General features: G+C 42.5%; 1 protein-coding gene across 3 annotated transcripts in view; it reads left to right on the top strand.

Annotated features, from left to right (window-relative positions):
- The window catches only part of LOC143988637 (beta-galactoside alpha-2,6-sialyltransferase 1-like), a 180,542-nt gene that overhangs the window by 81,346 nt on the left and 75,623 nt on the right, over nucleotides 1-23,573 (top strand). Inside the window, exon 1 of one of the 3 annotated variants that reach the window (XM_077488342.1) lies at nucleotides 7,812-7,919. The exons of the other annotated variants lie outside the window; for them this stretch is intronic. Coding sequence (XP_077344468.1) covers nucleotides 7,879-7,919 — 41 coding nt within the window. The 5' untranslated portion in view covers nucleotides 7,812-7,878. Of the gene's footprint in view, nucleotides 1-7,811; nucleotides 7,920-23,573 lie in introns of those variants that run through there. 3 annotated transcript variants of the gene reach the window in all.

Below are 23,573 nucleotides of genomic sequence, written 5' to 3'. Positions count from 1 at the left end.
AAAAGAAAATAGTCAAAACAGCACGTTTAAGAAAAGGATCCATAAATGATCCGTGTGCAGATATAACTGCTATGAAGCAATAGGGAGGACTGAGGAGCACTCAAGAGATAGCTCCAGCCCCCGGAGAACGACATTTAGGAATTACTTTCAGTAGATCTGGAGACTCCACCTTTGGGATTCCTAGGAGATCGTTTACGGGTGACTAATTGCCATTCTTCAGGAATGTGTTGCAGGTTACCAGTAGATGAGCGGGATAAAGAGGGGTCTGGTAAAATGTTCCATTTCCTCAGAGCCTCAATTCCCTCTTCTAGTGTTGAGATCATGACAGCAACCCCATTATGAGTGATGACCAGAGTCGCCGGGTACTTCCATTTATGTGGAATGGCGTGGTTTCTCAGGGCCTTGGTAATGGTCGCAAGATTTCTGCGCCGTTGTAGTGTGTGTCTAGACAAGTCGGGTAGCATCCTCACATCGGCATATTGAGGGGGCATTGCGTCTGGATTGCGAGAGGCAAGCATCAACCTTTCTTTCACATGGTAGAAATGAACTCTCAAGAGAACATCCCTGGGAGTTTCAACAGGGATAAACGAAGGCTTAGGCAACCTGTGTATTCTGTCCACTATTAGGTCCTGGGCCGTTAGCTCCGGGACCAGCGTAGAAAACATAGCTTGGGCAAACTGTAGTAATTGAGTGGGTGGAACGGATTCAGGAATACCTCTTAGTTTTATGTTGTTTCTCCTGGATCGGTCCTCAATATCTGCGAGTTTGTCTTTCATCCATTTAATGTCATCCCCGTGGGCCTCGTGAGCCTCCACCATGACATTATATGAGGAAGCATATGTGCCCAGCTGCTGTTCCACTCTATCCACTCTAATACCCAAGGATTGTACTGATTTTTGACAGTCAGCTATTTCCTTCACTAGGTCAGCTTGTAGGGATGCCCTAAGAGACAAGAGCATGTCTTTTAGAGTGGATTCTGAAATTGGGGCATCTGTAGTGGGAAAATCAGTGATCGGATCCCTTGTCTGTGGACCTTGTATTGCTGTGTGGGGTTGCGGCCTGCTTACCTCCATTTGAGCCTCAGACTGCGGCGGCCTATCCGGGGAGGACCTCCGCGCTCTGGCTTTCGCTGGGCTGCGTGTGGACGGCGACTGATTGCTCGATGAGGATCCGCTATGTAGACAGGTCTGGTCTGAGGAGATCCTTTGGTCCGGATTGTGTAGGTTAGAAACCTCGGCCGACTGGCGCGCACGGGAGCCGTCGCCATGTTGGTTAGGCCCGGTTAGGCCTGAGGTAAAGTACGCGTCCAACTTGTGCGGGTGCATCACGATTTTGCGTCGTTTGCCCATCCTGCTGGTTAGGCTCGTGTCCGGGCTACTTGGCAGTGTCGATGGGGATCGTTTTCGGTACCGGTGGAGTCGGATGGAAGTCGATTTCTCCGGCGGCGAGCGGAGCTCTCACGCTACACGTCCTGCATGGAGCTCGGTCGCCACGCCCCCCCTTTGTTAAAATTTGATAATAAATAATTTATTATCCATGGATGCCACACTTTTTCAAATTTGATAAGCGTGTCAGCTTCAAGAGCTGCCATTTTGGCTTGCTTCATAGTGTTGTTCATCCTATTCACTACATCATCCACAATCAATGAAGGGGATCTCCAGGCTCTTGCTAGTGTTTGTTTCGCTGCAGTGAATAAATGAATAATTCATTTAAATTGAGTGTGTGTTAGAAATTCTGGATTTTGATTGATGAGAGCCATTGAAGGGTCTGGGGTGATGGATATTCCTATCATTTTAGATGCTATAGTAAAGATCTCATTCCAATAAATTTGAGCTTTGGGACATGACTACCAAATATGGAAATGTGTTCCTAACTCAGCACATCACGGTAACAATCTGCTGAGTAATTATGCACATATTTCACTAAGGTTTTTTTTTCATACCATGTCCAGGGACCTGCATTTTTATGCAGCTGCCAAATCTCTGTCTCTGCAAGGGAACATATTTCTTCTAAAATCTGTTTTCATGATCCTGCTTCTTATTTGAAAGGCAGCCTGTAGGGAGGGATAGCTGCAAAGGCACAAATGAGCAACATGATTGACATTAGGAAGAGATTTTGTCTGTGATGGGCATGACACCTGACATAGTGGGTTTGATTTGCTAAAGAACAATACTGTACAATCTGCACTCTGCAAGTGCAGTTTCTCTAGCACTTAGTAAATCAAGTAAAGCTACAATTTACAGAGAATAACCAATCACATGCAAGTAAAATAAACAAAAACAGCATTTTCCTAGCACCTGATTGAATGATGATAGTTAGCAGAGCTCCCCCTCATTTACTAAAGATTGGGGCAACTACACTTGCAGAGTTTATTTGCTAAATCCACTATGTGGATCCACAACACTATGGGGGTTATTTAGTAAAGAAAAATCCACTTTGCGCTGCAAGTGCACTTGGAAGTAAAGTTGCTGTAGATCCGAGGGGGACATGCAAGGAAAATAAAAAACAGCATTTTAGCTTGCACATAATTGAATGATAAAATCAGCAGACCTTCCACTCATTTTAGATCTACCCCTTAGATTTAGAGCGACTGCACTTCTAAGTGCACATTCAGTGAACTTTTAAGCGCACTTGCAGTGCAAAGTGGATTTGCCTTTTGTAAATAACCCCCATTGTGTTGTGTCCACAACACTACGGTGTTGTCAATTAGCCTTTAGGGGTGTAGGGGGCAGAAAAGAGCTGATGTCACCGGAGGGCTCTCCCTCTTTTGTACAGGTAAAGAGGGAAGAGGTTAAAGGAAGCCGCTGTTTGCATGCCCAAGAGTATCATCAACGTAAAACTGCATATTTTACCAAAAGTATCTTAAAGTGTTACTAAACCCAGGACCCTGCATTCACTAACTCTGGTCTCCCACAGTACACAGAACATGGAAATGCCATTATTTTAGTCAATATAAACTGCTAAATACCCTTCTCATCAGCAGTATATAGCAGTCTTGTAACTTCTATCAGTGTCTGGTTAAAGCTTGTAGGAGTTTTCATACTGCACTGAGCTGTCCTTTTAGGATGCGGGACTCCTGAGCCTCTGCCTGCACAGAGCCGATTGGCCCTGTGCTGATCACATGCACTCTCCCAAGAAAAAGAGAAACTCTCTAGGGCCGCGTACACACTCAATTTTGTCCGCTGAACAGTGTTTCGGCGGACAGTCCGCTCGTGTGTGGGCTTTCAGCGGACAGTTTCAGCGGACAGTCTGCTGAACAAAGTTTTTCGGAAATTCCGAAAAACTGTCCGCTGAAACTTTGTTTCAGCGAACAGTCCCCTCGTGTGTAGGCTTGTTCGTCAAACTAAGTTCCGCGCATGCTCAGAAAGGATTTACACGCCGAAGTTTGCATTGCAGTGTATAGGACGTAGTTTTCTAGTCCCGTCGTACGTGCCGTTCACGTCATCGCGCACGGTTTCAGCGGACTGTTCGTTCGTCGTGTGTGGGCAAGTCCGTCCATGCTAATTTTGAGCGGACTGTCCGCTGAAACTGTTTGACGGACAAAGTTGAGCGAACAGTCCCCGCGTGTGTACGCGGCCTAGCAATACACACCAAACCGAGCACTGGACACTTACCTATTCTTGACGCCCCTGTATTCCTCACCTGAAGCCGATCCATCCCCTCAGCTCCAGGTGCAGACACTGACATTGCTAGTAAGGAAATCAGGAAGTGAAGCCTTGCACGATTTGCGCTGCATGTTCTGAGTGGTCCCCGCTGTCTTCTGGGACCTGTGTGTCTCGCAGAAGATAGCAGGGGGGGAGAAGGGACCGGACATAGCATAGATCGTCGTGCATACTTTTGCCGGAAGTGGGAGCAAATACCTGTATTAGACAGGTATCTGCTCCCCCCTCCCCCCTGAAAGGTGCAAAATGTGACACCAGAGGGGGGAGGAATCTGGACAGCGGAAGTTCCATTTTTTTGGGGGGGCCTTAGCAGGAATTCTTTGGAAGAGGGCTGGTTCTGGGGATCTATGGATAGTAACTCCCATCACTGAATGCACCAAGTTAAATAATCAAATCAAAAATCTTGTGACTATATGGGGCAATGCCACCAGACATGATGAATCGTACCCATCTGGCCACAGCACCAAAAACAAGTGGAGGATGCAGACAGGTGCATCTTCGCTACCCTGGATGGGACTAAATACCAAAGTAGAAGGGTTTCAGAATTAGCTTCAATATTGTGTTAATAGATATCTTGGACAAAGCAATGTTTTGCCAATCAGATAGTTTTACCCCCCCCCCCCCCCCCGGCTTTATTCCCGAGTCTGGCTCGGGGAGAGAAAATGTATTACCATTAGCGGTAACCCTGAGCCAGACTTCGAGACCGCATCGCTGGATCAAGGAAGAGGTTACGTACCTTATCCCCTGGATCCAGCAATGTCCCCCCGCTGTGCGAGCGAGCCGTCCTCTGCTCGATCTATCACAACGCCGGGCTCCGTTCCCTGCCAGCGTTGCGACGCACGGGGATGGATAACGGCGCCAAATTCAAAAAGTAAAACACACACATTACATACAGTATAATGTAATCTTACAGATTACATTGCTGTATGTAATTATTTCACATCCCCTTTGTCCCTAGCGGTTTCTCCAGTGTCCTGCATGCAATGTTATAATATAAAAACTGTTCTTTCTGCCGGGAAACTGGAGATTGTCCATAGCAACCAAAACTGTCCCTTTACATCAAAAGTGATTTTAGACCAGCTAGAAAACAGCAATAATAAATTGGAATCACTTGCAGAATTGAGTGATAGCGATTTGTGGGGAGATCCGTCATCAAATACTGAATAGAGCAAATTTCTGTGTTTTTGATTTGATTACATCAAACAATTTTTATTATTGTTATATTATTATTTGGTATAATTATTTACAGTTATTTATTATATAATAATTTATGATTTAATTTTTCAAAATTTATCATACACGGGATGTCTACTAGATTCTGGTTTGGACAGATTTAAGTGAGTTATTCCTAAGAATTACAGGCCTACAATATAAAACGCCAATTTTTAATGCAAAATAATGGTACTGCTTTCAGCACCTAAAATCTGAAATAATCATACCGCCAGGGAGGTTAAGAGTGAAGTCCCGCTCCCACTGATTCGAAATGGTTGATTATACTTTAAAATTTTACCAGAGGACATCTGTAATGTGCCATTAAAATGTTGTAAAGCGTATGGCTGGTCTCCATTAAAGAGGTTGTAAACCTCTGTGTAACATTTGTACCTATAGGTAAGCCTAGAATAAGGCTTACCTATATGTACTGTAAATATCTCCTAAATGTGCGCCGTTTAGGAAATACTTACTGTATACTGCGCTGATGATGTAATCGACGAATGCACTCTGAAGGAATGGCCGTCTGTACCATTTCTTCAGTAGTGTATGCCGTGACCGGCAACTACTGTGCTCTGACATTGCTCTGCTCCGGCCAGTCACATAGCCGGAATCCGTGGCCCTGGAAGGAAGATGGGCAAACATGTATGCGGCGCAGGGTTCGTTTGCAGGTAAGTGTCACATAATGTGCTAGTATGCAATGCATAGGAGAAATAGGAAGGAGGGAGCACCCACAGTGCCACATCCATAATATATTAAGGGAAAACAAAGAAGATACCAAATAGATATCAACAGGTCGGACTTTTAAGGCATGGAAGCAAATAGGAAAGTAGAAAAATAGAAAAAAATGTTTTTATTGTATTGAAAAATACAACATCATAACAGTGTTCAAAACAATATAAAAATCATATGAAATTATATAATTTATAAATTGAGCCCTTGTGCATCACATCTACGTTTTTTCGCTGTAAAGGCTTCCTCAGGACACGGAAAAAGGTTCAAAGACGTAGCAAAAGAGAGCAGCAATAAATCTCACTATCTGAAATGAGAAATATCAGAGTTAAAATTCGAAACAACACATCTATACATAGCCTTTGCATTGTATGTCACATTTAAAAAGCATGTGCTCAACTATCCAGAAAGCAGGGAGGCAAGCATAATCAAAAACGATGGAGAAAAAGAGAAGATGTGAAAATACCTTCAAATGCGCTTCAAGTACAAATGTCATAGTAACCAGGACAGATCCAAATATATGGAGCTGTCAACCATGCTGTGATAAAGTGGACAGCAGGTGGCACATTCTGATGAGTACTAACATAAAAAATAAAATAAAAAGACCAATAATAACCGCCATCTAACTTCAGTGTATTATATATACATAATAGCACAGATTGGTTGTATAGACAGCGTACCTACCAAACAAAAATTTATAGTTACTTATAGCAGGGGCAGGAAAGAAGTCTCAGTCAGTATATTACCATCAATGGGGACGGCCAATAGAGGACATAATCCCATCCACATGAAGCTTAGTAGATGCTTGTGACACATATTATGGCCAAACAGCATATAAAAACTAAAGGTAAAAGTCTGCAATGGTGAGAGAGACAAAAGGAATAATAACCACCATGTCAACTGCCCAAATAAAGTTTGTATAGTGTCCAAATAAAAGTACTTACATTTTATGGAGACAATGAAGGCATACCCCTGGGAGATAGCCCAATGCTGTGCACACCTTGGGGCTGCAAGCGTGGGTAATTTATATTAGGAGCACACCTGTATCATATGATGATGTGCACCAATCGGTAATCATAGTGAGCAGAGTGAATTATGGGGATTGTTGGCCAAATAAAAAAAAAACACACCATTTCAAGTGCGCGCCAGAACCATAAAAGGAATTCGCTAAGCCATCAGATGCGCATGCATCGGCGCGTCATACTATCCAAGCTGCATTCTGGGGGTTGTGGATCTAACTTATGCATGCTCACAGACATGAGATGCCTATAACAGACAAGGCGGCCTCTGCGCATGGCAGCACAATACAATGCCGACACATCCAGGCACCACATAAAGCCCAAAGGGGCCACGATTGCTGCGAATATCACAGTAGTCAGATGATTAGTTGGCGCATGCGCCCCACAGGCGAATAGATATCCACAGACTTGTTCGCTCACAAAGAAACCATAAACACCACACTGCCCACACATATATAAATAAACAAAGGAAAAAGAAGCAAACAGTCTCACATCAAGACTGAAAAGCATCCAAACCCTACAATCATTATGAATAGAGAGCACATGCTAGCCAAATAAAAACATACATGAACACTTAGAAAAAGATACATAAACATAAAGAGTATTTTTATTTACATTTTTTTACATATTTCTAATTAAAGCTTCCATTAGTGAGAAATCCAGTAGATTTAAACATATAACCCAATGATGTAATCATATACCATACATTGTTGTATATTACGTGGTATCTCATGTAGTCATATCTGGGATCCTATATATAATGAATATTAGTCACTATAAGTGAGGCGCAAGATAGTACTTACAAAAATAATATATATTTATATTTACTTAAAAGGGGACAAAGAGGGAGAGGGAAAAGAAACTCAATGTGGAAAAAGTGAAAAACAGACATACGTTGGGCTCACAGGAACATACAGGTTAATACAGAGTCTTATAGAAAGGGTCTAAAGCTCATCATATCATTCAGATCAGGATAATGGGTGGCCCGTAGGCTATAGACCCATTGGGTTTCTTTTTGAAGAACTTTCTGGTCAAAGTTGCCCCATCGAGGGTCTTCATACAAAAACTCAAGGGCGGCAAATTTGTATACCCGTGGTTCATAGTGGTGCTTGAATGTTATGTGATGGCCCATGGTAGTGTTTAGTTTATGCGATGCATACTAGCACATTATGCCTTTACTTTGCAGAAAAGAAGAAAGGAAGAACAACCCATCAGGAGGGACTTCCCTTCACTCGAATCTACGAACATGTTTCAATATGCCCATGTTTTCATATATCTTTTGCTTCTATTTTGAGCGGTAAGTACTAAGTCTTCTAGAGCAGAGGTCTCCAACCTGTGGGCCGCAGCCCAACACCGGGCCATGGCGGTTCTGCTGCCAAGCCGTGGAGGAGACAAGTAACGTCAGAGGTGCGGTGGCGAGGGAGAGAGATGACATCATCTCTCATTGCCCGCACAGCTGTTCTGCCCTTACTTATAGGGCAGTGAAGGTTGCTCTACACAGAGGTGCAGCCGCGACCCAGAACAGAGAGAACGACATCATCTCTCACCGCCCGCCCTCACTCTCATCTCTCACTCGCAATCGCATGTGCCTGTGTTTTACCTGCAGCTAATGTACCCGCACTGAGGAGAGTCTGACAGCGTTGTACCTGGCTGCAAGTACTCTGCAATGCTGACGGGAGATTGATTTTACATGTAAATTAATTCATGACAAACTGCTATTTTTTGGGTGGCAGCCAGGTAACTGTGGCAATCCCCATGATGCTAGCAGGCAGCATGGCAAGTGACATTCCCATCTGGTAGAAGGCAGCATGGCAAGTGACATTCCCATCTAGTAGCAGGCAGCGTGGCAAGTGACATCCCCATTTGGTGGCATGCATAGTGGCAAGTAACATCTCCGTCTGGTGGAAGGCACAGTGGCATGTGACATCTCCATCTGGTGGCAGGCACAGTGGCAAGTGACATCTACATCTGTTGGCAGTTAGCGTGGCAAGTGACATCCCCATCTGGTAGCAGGCAGCGTAGCAAGTGACATCTCCATCTTGTGGCAGGCATAGTGGCAAGTAAGATCCTCATCTGGTGGCAGGCATAGTGGCAAGTGACAAACGATGGTGGCAGGTGACAATCGATGGTGGTAAGTGACACACTCAAGGCTCCCACTGATCCTGCATTATGGTGAGTTGAACTATTTAATTTTATATTACAATTTAATGATAGAAATAATGCGTTTCAATCATCCTGACACCATAACAACCATGGTGCCGGGATGATTGAAGCGCTAAAACCAGCAATTGCCCTGAAAAATTGCCAGCGAAAAATCGCTTACCCCCACGCGTGCCCCATGAACCCCTCCCCCCCCCCCCCCCCCGGGCCATGCCACAATTTTCTTGCACACAGCCTGTCCCCGGTGCCAAAAAGGTTGGGGACCACTGCTCTAGATTCTATATAGAGGGGAAGGCGGGCTTTGGGGTTGTACATGCTGAATTGTGAGGTCCTTGGAAGACCCAGATAGGCACTATTGAGGAGTCTTTTTGAATGAGGATAATACCCTCGCTCCCTCCATCCCTAAACAGGGGCTGTGCAGACTCCTTTTCTTTGGTTAAACATTTTACAAGTGGTAAGCATTTATTGATTTATTGTGTTTTTCCTCTCACGTTAACTGTGTTTTAGGTACACCTGGCAATGTCAGTGATATGTGTATATGGTTGTTTTTGTAGCAAACATTTTACTTATTTATTGGATATCCTCTATTTGGCAAAGGTTATGTGCAGCCATTGTCTAGATCTTTACTTATTGAGGAAACCCAGCTCTGGTTCTTTTGGTCGTGATATAATTACATTTAGTTGATATCCAATATAACTCTTATTTGTATGGCTTTTATTTTTTAAATATACATATCTTATACTATTCTTTCTTTTTTGCCTCAAGATGAGGGTGCTTATACTAACTACTCCTCGAATCCATTGTTTATTTTTTGCTATGTGGTTGTTATCCATAAGACGGTTTATCATTTGAACAGGCATGGTTGTCACAGAATGGCTAGGTGGACACAAACTGACCAGGCATGGATGTCATAGTATGGCTAGTGTAACATTGGGGGATGTTTAACTCAGTGGCAGATGCCTTTTCAGTAAGTTCACAGCGAACAGGATCTTTCGGTTAAGGGCATGGTAGCCCACTTTTATTAAAAAGGAACATCATAAAGTTCACACATGCACTTGGTTGCCCACACAGGGGTTCTTCTGCCAAAAAAAATACATGAAAAATGCCAAGCCACCTGGCTCTCTTCAGCAGCACTGCCACCTAGGCTTTTACAATTCAGCCCTCTTGGCCTTATAACAGGGTTCCTGCACAACTACTGTACCTCTTTTCAGCTTCCTTGCTGCTCAGGCCTTCCACTTCAGGCTCTCATTTGTCTCAGATGCGCACAGCTTTAACACACACAGTGTCTATCTAGAAAGCATCCCCTCACTGCTCTGATCCTCAGACTTGGGTCTCTGACTTTCTCTAGTGCACACCTGCACTCTCTGGACTCCTGGAGACCTCCTGTCTCTCTGGGTGGAGCCCAGAACCCTAATCCTAACTTTGTTATTAGCCCAGGACCCACCTGCTCAATCAACCAGCCAGACTCCTGGCTGTTCCAAAAACCCAGTCCCAGGATTGGAGATTCCATCCTACCCATAACGCTATGGAATCTCCGGGCTCCAGGTCCCCAAGTGGATTTTACAAACTTTGGAGGAAACTGATAAAACAGATTCCTCCACATTAAATACTCCTGGAGCCCCTCAACCTGCCTATATGAGAATCCTGGGCGACAATTACTAGGACAGGGAACTGTACTGTCACATATCCCTCCCCCTTGTTTCGAACCAGAGAGCGATACACACCTATGTGCCAACTACACCTTACAGAAGTCAAACCCTGTCCAACCTCACTTCTCCTAAAGGGGAACTCAACCCACCACTTCCATTGGTGCCTCTCTCTTTGCCCCCCTGTCACTCTGTAATGGGTTTTGAGATCTTCCCGACTCTTCTTCCGGGTGCATTTGTATAAGGACTTCTTCTCCTGAAATTTAAACAGGGTACCCCTGGTCTTAATACCAACCCTTCTGCCTCCACGCTTTAAGTTTCCTGGTTTCCCCAAAACTCTCTCAGCATTACTGTTCTGAGACTGTAGGGGGCCTATTTCTATAGTGTTTATAACAGGAACCCGTCTCTTATTTCTGGTACCTGACTCAGCAGTCACTAATTGTTTACCAGGTTTACCTGTACCTTTGGACACCACATTATCATGCACCATTAACACATTACTTGGTTCATCATTGACAGACATATTCAAACCAACATTAGACCTCTCAATGTTACACATGTCACCAATGCCTTTTTTTTCAACATTTGCTAGGGTAAAGTCCGCAGAGGGCACACATAATGGAGGGCCGTCTTCACCCACAAGAACCTCACAGGACATCGCCTCCCCTAGTAGCTGTCCTACCACTTGACCTGTTCTGATGCCATCTGTATTTTTATCCACCTGAACAGGCAAGCTCTCGTCTAATCCACATACACATTTTTATCACGCTCCTTGTCCATTCCCCTGACTCTGGGACCTTATTAGGTTTGTCACCTAAACCAACCATTGGACTGGGAACCCCAGTCTCTTTAACCACCTTTGTTTGAGCCCTGGTCAGGATCTCTGCTGCTTTCAGGTCCACACATGGCCCTTCCACCTCATGTGATTTTTCTACTGGTGCAGTATACGTGCCCTTCATCGACAACTGACCAGCACCACCCTGAACCCTAGCAGCAGAAATGCTTCCCGTCTGGCTGTTAGGAGGTGAAACCACAGACATCTTAGGCTCATTTTCCATTTCTCCAAAGTCTGTCTCAAATATTTCTTCTGGACGTAATCCAGCAGCATACGTAGTGGCAACTTTTAACAAAAGTAGTAAATTTAGGAATAAACCATTCCTGTCCTGTTTTTCTTTGCTCTGTATAGCCTGCCATACAGTGCTCCACCTAGAGGTACTCCACAGTACCAGACCATCAGACTGTGGAGGAGACACACTAGTATAGATTGGCTGTACATCCGAAAGTTCAAGCATCTCTTTTAATGCTTTGGTTAATAACCAGGCCCTTGACTCCAGACCTAAGTCCTTCCTGGGGACTTTCATGACACTGGGGATGCAGAAAGACTCACTTGCTGAGACTTGAAAAGTTGCAACGGTTAACGGAACCTCCTCCCAGCTGGAGGTAAACACAGCCTGGTGCTCCACCAGAGCGCTGCCAGGTGCTGGACTTATACCCAACTTCTCAGGCTCAGCATCAGTGAACTGCTCCAGAACATTACCAGCGACAACGTCACGTTGACACTCCATGCCAACCTCAGTTTTGTGGGTCACGGACAATGTCTCTGCTGTGCCCTTATTTGGTTCATCCTGCTCACAAGGGTTAACCCTTGCAGCAGCCACCGCGCCCTCAGGTACAAGCCGTTCTGCAGCCTCCCCTGCTGGTACAGCAGAAACCGTGTCCACCTTATTTTTGTGCATAAAAGCCTTATCTATCAGGGAGATAAGATTTTTACTCCAACTATCCCAATCTATTGTATGTGCGCTCCCTTCTGCGGTACTCCTCAGCACCGATCCATCTGCCCAAGGAGACACATAAGAACAGACTGGCTTAGCTGCAGACTCATTACACCAGTCATTGTAAATCATGTCAGACTGTGGTAGCACAGGTTGCAATACACCATATTCACCACCTTTCTCGGCTTGCGTTTCATAAACCTAACACACCTTTGCATTTTTCACAGGTTGTGTTAATCCACCATTCACCTGCACATTTTTAGTACTAGCAGCTTGCACTAACACATTACTATTACACGGTACAGTTCCATTCTGTCCCACCAGAGTGACATTGCAGTTGTCCAGGGCAACCTCTGACTCCAATACATGAAGATCCCTGGAGATTCCTGTGGACAACTGTGCTGTCTTACCAGCAGTTGCTACAGGCAATGGCCCACTTTTGCTAACCACAGGTTCTTTCAGAGCAAAAGTTTTCCCAACAGCAGCAAACTTTTCATTAACAGTAACACTTATAGCATTTTTAGCTTTTGCAGGTTGTCCTAGCCAACGGCCAACTTGAGCCTGATAGTCACTAGACACAACACTTTTAGTCACCAACACAGGTTCTATTTGGGCTTTGACCCTTGCATTTCCACTGTATAGGGAAAAGTCATTCTCAAGTGCACATTCAGTGGCCCCACTAACTTGGGTCACTCTCACCTCATCATGGACAGTCTTGTAACCAGTCCTTTTATACATGAAATCAGCAGTTCCAGCCATCATTTCATTAAAGACAGTCTTACCCACCGCAGTAGTTGGTGTCCCCATCTTCATTTGATTACGTCGTCTTATGCACCAGTCCTCTGCTGCACTTTTACTGGCCAACTTCCCCTGGTGGCCATGGGATGAAACTACAGCAGGCATCTCCTATTGTTTAGCACCCCCTGCAGGCACAACAGGAAACTCCTTGTTGCTAGGGGTGACTGAAAACATATTTTCACAGGAATCTGGGCCTACAAACAAAACTTTTTTCTCAGCAACATTATCTCCAGCCATATTCCATAACCTAGGGCAAGAAAACACACCATGCCTCAGCCTGCCAAAACCATCTCACATATCAGAACAAGCATCTAGAGATTTGCTACTCAGGTTGCACTTTTTCAATATCAAAGAGCAACTTATGGTGGTCATGAGGAAGCAAGAAGCAATTCCGCTGTCATATCATCAATTACAGTTTTTCAGCGATCTGTCACAGTACACTCTACAAAAGAGGAAAAGCCTCAACACTGTGACTAAGATTTTGCGCAACCATCAGATTGTCTACCAATGGGGTTACCCAACTAAACTTTCAATTACAAGGGATAGCCGTTCATTTACCATAACGTCTTTGGAAAAAGGCATTGATTTACATAGAGAGTGGGGCATCTTACCAGACGAAGAAGGCGACAAGATGACCACCAACACCCCACACAGAGTGGAACAAGACTGGAAACAAGTCACTGGAAAAAATGCCAAATCTCACATTTAAAGGAAGGCTGTATGGGCTCTTGACCCTCTGTCCCTGGGCAGAGCAAATTTTATTCCAGGACCAAACTAATTCTCCAATTACACGTTGCAGCACAGTGCTGCCTTTGGAAGGATTGGACACTTCCTAAATGTTGGTTTGGGGTGAAGGAAATCCACTCCATGCGCTATTGTTTGTTTTGTTTGCTCTTTATTTATTTTTTCTTGAACTATACCTATATAGCTCCGATCTACCATTTGGATGTGGACAATGATAGAAGATGCAACAGACTCTGAACAAAGGATGGAAATATGGAACTACCATAAGCGGACTATGTCAACCCATGCCTACTTTTGTAAGTACTGATGTACCAATATACTCCAATTCTTTTATATCTCATCCAGAACTATCCAAACAAGTATCTGATACCCAAATATGCCACTTAATATAATCTCAATTAACACTAAGGGGCTCAATCACCCTGCGAAGAGGAAGTCCTTGTTGAGAGAAGCGCTTTTGCATCACAGCGATATTGTGTGCGTGCAAGAAACTCACTTCTGTAAACAGACACCACTAAAGTGCTCACATCGAAGCTTCCCCTATGTGTTCATCACTAATGCGGACACCACAATGAAAGGTGTCCTAATAGTAATCCAGGACACTGTGGCCTTTACGTTACTAGAACAAGTCCAAGACCCTCTGGGTAGATTTATAATATTGATATGCAAGCTGAATTCTATTGTTTATACCTTAGCAAATGTTTATTCTCCTAATAGCCGAAAGGTGCATTTTTTTAATAAGTTGATGAAAAAGATTGAAGCATGCAAAAAGGGCCGGTATATGTGGGGATTTCAATATTACTCCAGACCCTCTGATGGACTCGACTACCAAAACCACTAGGTGTTATCTGTTACAGTCCATCTATAGACAGAACTTATAAGATGCCTGGTGCTGTATGCACGCCAATGAAAAAGATTTCACTTTTTTCTCCTCACCTCATGGGGTTTATACCAGAATTTATCCTTTTTTGGTAGACCAACAGGTTCTCTTACAAACTGTATCAACTGGTATAAATTCAATAACCTGGTCTGATCACGCATCATTAACTCTGTCTATAGCAGCCTCTTCTACCCCAGGAATAAAACCCATTTGGAGACTCAATACGTTTTCACTGCAACAGCCAGTCTTAAAAGAAAAGATCCAGACCCATTTATCAAATTTTCTTGCTGATAATGAAGGTTCAGTGTCTAACCCGTTTGTACTGTGGAACGCACAAAAAGTGTATATGAGGGGTATTCTTATACAACTGGGAGCTGGGGTTAGGAAGCAGAGGCAGCAGTGAATTAATGAGCCGGTTATTACAATTGCAGACTTAGCCAGAATAAACATAATTTCTCCCTATCGATGTCCCAGAAATTGACAACACTAAGATCTGACCTCCGACTACATCTATTCGAAAATTTCGCGAAAACAGCTAAGAGACTTAAGATAAATTACTATACCACAGGCAACAAAGCAGGGAAGCTTCTAGCACAGGTCCTTAAAGGACATAGGTATCAACATAAAATACAATACATAATCCATCCTACTACTAAACAAAAGTTATATCACCCACAAAAAATTGCTGATGCCTTTAGTTTATATTATAGCAAGTTGTATAACTTAACCACTTAAGGACCAGGCCTCTTTTTCAGATTTGGTGTTTACATGTTTAAAACAGGTTTTTTTGCTAGAAAATTACTTAGAACCCCCAAACATTTTATATATATTTTTTTCTAACACCCTAGAGAATAAAATGGCGATCATTGCAATACTTTTTTTCACACCGTATTTGCGCAGCGGTCTTACAAGCACACTTTTTTTTGAAAAAAATGCAGTTTTTTAAATAAGACAACAGTAAAATTAGCCCAATTTTTTTTTATATTGTGAAAGATAATGTTATGCCAAGTAAATTGATACCCAACATGTCACGCTTCAAAATTGTGCCCGCTCGTGGAATGGCGTCAAACTTGTAGCCTCAAAAATCTCCATAAGCGACATTTAAAAAATTCTACAGGTTGCATTTTTTGCGTTACAGAGGAGGTCTAGGGCTAGAATTATTGCTCTTGCTCTATCGATCACGGTGATACCTCACATGTGCGGTTTGACCACCATTTTCATATGCGGGCGCTACTCACATATGCGCTCACTTCTGTGCGCGAGCTCGTCATGACGGGGTGTTTTTAAAAACCTTTTTTTTCTTATTTATTTTAATTGATTTTATTTTTACACTGTTTTAAAAAAATAAATAAAATGGATCACTTATACAAGGAATGTAAACATCCCTTGTAATAGAAAAAAGCATGACAGGTCCTCTTAAATATGAGATCTGGGGTCAAAAAGTCCTCAGATCTCATATTTGGACTAAAATGCAAACAAATGACATTAAAAAAAAATATACCTTTAAGAGGTATGGACGGAAGTGACGTTTTGACGTCGCTTCTGCCCTCCTATGGTATAGAGACGAGTGGGGGCCATCTTAGCCTCACTCGTCTCCATACCCAAATAGCAAAAGGACCCGATCGCCTCCGCCGCTACCGACGGCTCCGGTAAGCGGCGGAAGGTGCAGGAGGGCGGCGGGGGGTGGCACCTCTCCCGCTGCCGATAGCGGTGATCTCGCAGCGAAACCATACCAATACCAGGAAGCTTTTTCCAAACAGCGCAATCAATAATAAACAATTTCTCTGGCAGGGGAAAAAGGCTAGGTGCACCTTCCAGAAATGAATTAAATCTAAGTCAGTGGGAGGAGTGGGTCATATATATCTAAAAGATTACCATACGGCAGCAATTTTATCTCAACTAAAGTACTGGTTCCCAGGGAATCATACTCCGAGATGGTGAGAGCTAGAGTCCTGGCAATCCCCAAATCTTAAGCAGTATGACTTATTACTGACTAGTAGATCTTGGGAGTTTCGCTTCAGATGTGGAATCTACTTCTGAACTCCTCTATACCTAATACCAAATCTAAAAATTTTCAACACCCTATCACAAGCTTGCAATTATTGATCCTAAATTTACATATTAAACATTGGGAATCCAAGGGTATAACTACTGTTGAGGACATTAAAATTGGCCCCACTCTGAAAACCTTTCGGTCCCTTCAAATTGAATACAATCTAGAATCAAAAGACCACTACGCCTACACTCAAATTTCACATCTACTAGCGTCGCCAATAGATATGTCCACTGCCTTACCTTGGCAGATGTATTTATATTTTCATAATCTTAATACTTCCATTAAGGGCATCTCCCTGTTCTATGATTCGCTCCATCAAAAGAATGTCTTTGCAAAAACTCACTCAATGAGAACATGGGAAATAGATTTGCAGGTTTCCTGGACTCCTGAGCAATGGAAATATGCTATATCATGTGTTTATAGTGCCACAAAAAGCACCAACTTGTCGGAGTCAGAAGATCCTACTATGATGGTATTTAACTCCCACAAGATTAGGTGGGTTTGACCCAAGTAAGTCCCCACTCTGTTGAAGACAATGTGGTCAAAGAGGCTCCTTGCTACATATCCTTTGGGCTTGCCCAAACCTGAGGGGGTATTGGTCAAGAACTCTTACACTTTTGCACCATTTCTCTAGAGTACGAATAACACACAAACCGAGCTTCACAATTTTGTCTTTGGGGATAGATGACATTCCTTATTTCCATAGGAATATCGTGTCCCATATCCTCCTTAGTGCGCGCTTGGAACTGATGAGGAGATGGGCAAATCCTGAACCTCCTAATCTGGCAAACGTAATAAGAACAACCAATTTACATATTAACTATGAAGTTATGTATTTAGCATCTCAAAATAATCTTAACTCCAGTTATCAGATCTGGAAACCACGGATAGTCTGGTATAGAAGTAATAAAGTACAATCTCTTGACATAGTCTTTACCCTGGTATTGGGAGTGCAAAGTAGCGTAAAGTCACATCCAATCCTTTTTTAATTCTTTGCTTTCAGTTGCTTTTTATTTTTTTCTACCTTTTGTTGTTAACATACATCATTAGCTGCGGATTCAATATCCGGTTCTAACTACAATTTAAGCCAAATTTTGGACTAAAATGACATAGAAATGTATAGCTTTAACTAGAGACACTGACGACGCTATAGTGCTGTGGAAGATAAAAATAGAAGTGGCGGGTTTCCAGCCTCTGGATGCAGTGTGTTCCCCTGGGTGCGTCTAGAGTTGGTAAACTGCAACCGCATAAAGCTGCTGGAGATATTGGGCACTGTGGTGTTGGAGCTAGCACTATCAGTGATAGGGTTTACAACCTACTATTATTCCTATGATATTTGTTTATATTTTTTCTTCTTTTCTTTGTATCAGCCGCCAGTTGATGTATTTGTAATGTTGACAAAATTGTACCCTGAGTTTGTATTTCATTTTATCTTCAATAAAAATGTAATGAGGAAAAAAAAAGGGGAGGGCCCAGGCAATAGGTTAAGCTGGATGTGGGCAGGGAGGGTGATCGGTGTGGCCAAAGGAGAAATTACTGGAACCAATCCCTTGTATAGCTCTCTCTGCAGCAGCTGAAAGCTGGCTCCTTCTCCTCTTGCTCCCACTGGCTTTTAGCTGCTGCAGAGAGCACCATACAAAGGATTGTTTCCTGTAAATGCCCCCCTCTCACACGATCACCGTCCCTGTGAACTATTAATTTCCCCCTGTTGCCCAAGCCCCCCTATGTGCCCCCCCACCCCACAGTGCTTCTGGCTTCCCTCTTCTCCTTCCCGCTGGCAGCTACAAGCACACAATAGGAATTTTCAAGATTGAGGGTGGGGAAGGGTCCAGCAAATGTGTCATATTTACCAGCCCCTTCCTTTCTTGAATGAACACAATGATCCGTACTGATCACATACTGTGTTCATTCATAACTGAGGAATTGGCTTTATGAGGCCCCATGTCAGGTTGTCTGTATGGGGCTACTTGGTTTCTAATAGCAGCCCTGCCCAGCTGTATCTGTTATTTCTGTTTTCTATAAAATTAAAAAGGGATGTTAGGTTGTTGTTTGTCCACCATGAGATGTCTCCAGCTTCGTGCGTATGTAGGGAGAATTTTGGATCTCCTACAAAAGAGGCATGTGGGGGGGTGTTAGATATAATATTATTTTTATTATTGTATTTTTTATTGTGTAGTTTCCATAATTGGTATGATTTTGAGAATAGTTGGTTAAGAGTGTCTAGGGTATTGTTTGAAACCTTGTTTTCTTATAATACACCTTAGATAAAATATGGTAGAATTGAGTCTCTTTCAAACCTAACCCATGGGATCTTGGGGTTGAGAATATGCCATTGTGCAATTTGAGACCATCTTGCGGCTAAATAGTATAACCAGGAATCTGGGGCGCCCAGTCCTCCGTTCTCTGGAATTTATTGATAATTGCTTTATTTAGTCTAATTGGGAGTGCCCTAAATAGGTATAATATCTTTGATAGTCATTTTAATTGCTGTGATTCTGCCTAAAAATTATATTTTGAAGGATTTCCAAATTTAAACATCGATCTAAATTTTTGTATCAAGGGTAAGTAGTTTTTTGAGGATAGGTTATTAATGTTTGGGGTGAAAAAGATGCCTAAGTATGAGAGAGATTCCATCGACCAGGTGAATTTGATGTTTTGTAAAGCTATATTGGGTTGTGTGAGGAATAAAACCATATTATCTGCATACATTCTCAATTTATAGGTGTTATTGTTTGACTTATAACCATTGATGTCTGGGTGTAGTAGTATTGCTGTGGTTAAGGGTTCAATCGATAGAGCAAATAGTAAGGGGACAAAAGGGGCATCCCTGACTTCTACCCCTGCCCACCTTGAAAAAGTCTGAATTACAACCTGGTAATCTTATCCTAGTGGAAGGGTTGTGATAAAGAGCTTGAAAGGCATGGAAAAATTCACCTTTGAAATCATATCTTTTCAGCACTATATCAAGGATATTCCAGGATGCGCTATCAAATGCCTTATTAATATCGAGGCGTAGAAATAGGACTGATCGCGAGTTAATATTTGCATCTTGAATTATGTTTGTTACTAATCTAATATTGTCAGTAATTTGTCTGCCTGGTATTAAACCTGATTGATAAGGGGAAATCACAGAGGGAATTATTGATGCCAATCGATTGGCTAACAGTCTGCTAAATATCTTAAGGTCATTGTTTATTACCGAGATTGGTCTATAATTTTGGGGCAATGTATAATCTTTATTTGGTTTTAGGATGAGGGACATGTTAGCAAGTAACATTTCCTCTGGGAACTGATCTCCTTTAAGAATGTTGTATAATTTCGTTAAATTTGGTATTAGAAGTTGGTGATATTGTTTATAATAGAAGGATGAGAATCCATCTGGGCCAGGAGCTGAGTTTTTCTTAAGGGATTTAATTATTATAAGTAGTTCATCTTCCGTGCATGGTGCATTTAATTTGTCTATTTGCGTTTGGGTTAGCTTCAGAATAGGGAGTTTGTCTAACCAAGATAGTGCCGAGGGTGAAATCAATGAGGTAGGTAATGAGAAGAGATCTGAATAGAATTGTTTGAATATAGGCGGGATCTCTTGGGGATGAGTGATTAGTTGTCGATGTGTAATATTCTTGAGGTTATGAATGTGGGTGGGTTTTATTGGTTGAGTCATTTTGCAGGCAAACATTGTAGAATATGTATTGCTAGATAGGAAAATGTTTGCTTTTGACCAGCGGGGTGCCTTTTCTGCTTCAAATGTGAGTAATGAGTCTAATTCATTATGTTTTTAAGATATTCTTCTGTGGGTGTGGAGATCTTTGGTAAGAGAGTGAATTTTTTCCAATTTATTTCTTATTACTTTGTGCAGCTCATTTAAAGAGGTGGCCTCTCAATACTGCTTTATGAGCTAGCTATAGTGTAGTTGGAAAAATATCTGGGGTTGAATTCAATGTAAAATAGTCTTTTATCACTGATGGGATCTCTTGTTGGTGTGAGGGGTATGTTATTATTGATTCATTAATTCTCCAAGAATATGGGGTAGAGTTGTTTTTGGTTTTGTTTGCTACAATCAAGGTTAAGTCGGAAAACTGAGTTAAAGTCTCCGCCCAAAATAAATAAAGGTCAGTAACGAGTAGTTGCAGATTGGGATCAGGCAGCTGAGTAATCAAGGAACAAGCCAAGGGTCAATCACGAGAGGTAGCAAAATACAGATGGCAGTAGGAAAGACAAGAGCAAGGCACTGGTTGAGAAGGCACAATAACCTGGCAAAGAGGAAGTGCTGAGACAAGGCTTATACAGGAATTTCAGGGGAAGAGCAAGGAGTTCAAGGTTCAACAGCAATCAAGAAAAAAGGCAGGGTTAGCCAATGGATCAGATAGGATTGTCAAATAGAAATATACAAAAAAGGGGAGAGGGAGCACTTACATTGTCACATCCCTAAATTAGAGAGTAAAAAAAATGGGTACTCAAAAAGTAACCATGGATCGGACTTTAAAGGCATAGAAACAATGGAGAAGTAGAGAAAAAAATAGGGCTGTTACTAATTAAAATGTTCGTGTTTGATTAATCTTTTTTTCTAATCAATTAATCAACTAATTTCGATTAATTATAACGCACATACAGATCCAGCTACGTTTAGCTGATCTCCTTGCATTGTAACTCTACATTAGTCAGTGGTAAATGTGGTATACACTGTATGCAATCACCCTGCACTAGTTAGTTTCCACAATCCATGACTTAACTTCACAGTTCACACAAATTCGTTTTAAATTCAAACTAGCAGATCACACCAGAGTAGATACAGAGAATTCTTTAGGGAAAAATGAAAGTAACCAAGGGTGGGGAAGGTGAGATGATTTTCCATGACTGTGAATCCTCCGCTCTAATCACCTACCAAAAGGCTGCCATTGATTAAAATGGAGTCAATGGGACACATAGACCCAGGCCATGCTGAACAATAAGAGAGAAGCACCAGTGCAGCCTGCAACCATCTCCATACACAATCACCAGGCTTCCCCAACTTTTGACAAACTGCAATGCATGCTGATCCCCCCTCAGTGCAGTCCAAGGCTCCTCCATACACATGGGACTATTTGCAGAACTTCATGCCATTTACAGCAATCAGCCCCATGATGAGTCCAATGGATCAGTTAGAAATGTATTGAAAATCCCACTGATCCCAGCAGTGTTTACATCCCCTGAGTGGAGCCCAATCAGCCCCAAATCTGCCCTACTGCTGAAATGTTTGATACATAAAGCAGTATTCAGTGACCCTCCCCCTACGGTAGAGCAAGCTACAGGAAATGAGTGCATTGTGTCTGGATCAGAGCCTGAGAATGCACAGAACCAGGAGTGGGGGAGGAGAGAAGCAGAGACATGCAGGGGGGTGACCCTGGTGCACTCACCTGGGGACAGGACTCAATTGGGCTGACTATGTACAGCTCATACTGGAGGAGCCACTCTTTGTTACCATACTCTGGGGGAAGGGGGGAGGAGACCGGTGATGTCGATATCCGTGACATCACCGGATCTTTGACGGAACTCCTTGAAGACCCGGAAGCTGGCGGAGAGGTGAGTACCGATCAAAAAAATGAACGATTAATTGAGGAATTAATTGTTAATTTCCGCAGCCCTGGAAATAAATAATATTATTTATTCAGAAATGTTTTATAATATATACACAATGTTCACAAGTGTTAAAAATCATATAAAATTATACAGTTTGTACAGTGAGCCCTTATGCGTCTATGCGTTTCACCGTTAGGCTTCTTCAGGACACGATCAAGGTTCAAAACTATGACAAAAAGAGAGAACTAATCTCACTGTCTGGAATGAAATATATTTAAATTACAAATCTAATAAACATAACAAACATTACATAAAAAGGCATATACCAGTAAATCCTGAGGAAAGATCCAAAAACAGAGGACACAGCAAAAAACCTACAAGTACCTTGTTAATCGATGGAGCCTCATCTACAAATATCCAGAACATTCTCATCAATAATGTGCCATAAATTTAAAAAAATTGCGAAAAAGTACCCGGAATGCCGCTGACTCTGGTGAATAATACACAAAAGTAATGGAATTAAGATAGGTGTGAGGGAGAAATAAATTATTTTTGTTATAAAAGATACATAATATATAAATTTTACACATGTAAATTTTCTAAACATGTATTCACATGTTCTATTTCAGCATATACTGTCAATCCTCTGGATGTTTCCTTGACAGTGATGACACTCATGACTAGACTGCATGTGTGTCTGCTCTCACTGTGTGCTTCTGCTCTCACTAGGGATGGCCTTGCAGTTCGCCCGGTGGTCGGTTCACAGCAAATTTTGCTCCTTCGCGATTCGCCAAACCGGCGGACTTCTGGCGTTGTTCGCGTGGCGGAAATATGTGTTTACATTGTGAAGAACTTCGACCCATGATGACACATCCATCATGGGGTACAGGACAGCCAATTGAGACATTTCAGCACATGGACAATTGGACATACCCCCACCTTATAAATAGACCTGATCTGGCGGCCATTTTACATTCTGTCTTTTGTCAGTGTAGGGACAGGATGCTGTGGGGAGCTGTGGGGAGCAGGGACAGTCAGTTTAACCACTTCAGCCTCGGACCAATAAACACCTTAAGGACCAGAGGTCTTTTTCCAATTTCGCACTGCGCTGCTTTAACTGGTAATTGCGCGGTCATGCAATATTGCACCCAAACGAAATTTGCGTCCTTTTCTTCCCACAAATAGAGCTTTCTTTTGATGGTATTTGATTGCCTCTGCGATTTTTTTTTTTTGCGATATAAATGGAAAAAGAGCGAAAATTTTGAAAAAAAAAGATATTTTCTTCTTTTTGTTATAAGAAAAATCGAATAAACTAAATTTTAGTCATACATTGAGG

The sequence above is a fragment of the Lithobates pipiens genome, unplaced genomic scaffold (genome assembly GCF_037356315.1).
Source record: "Lithobates pipiens isolate NorthernLeopardFrog02 unplaced genomic scaffold, aLitPip1_a1.2 Scaffold_18, whole genome shotgun sequence".
NCBI lineage: Eukaryota > Metazoa > Chordata > Amphibia > Anura > Ranidae > Lithobates > Lithobates pipiens.
Note: the sequence above shows the minus strand (reverse complement) of the source record. Positions and strands in the feature narration are given on the sequence as shown.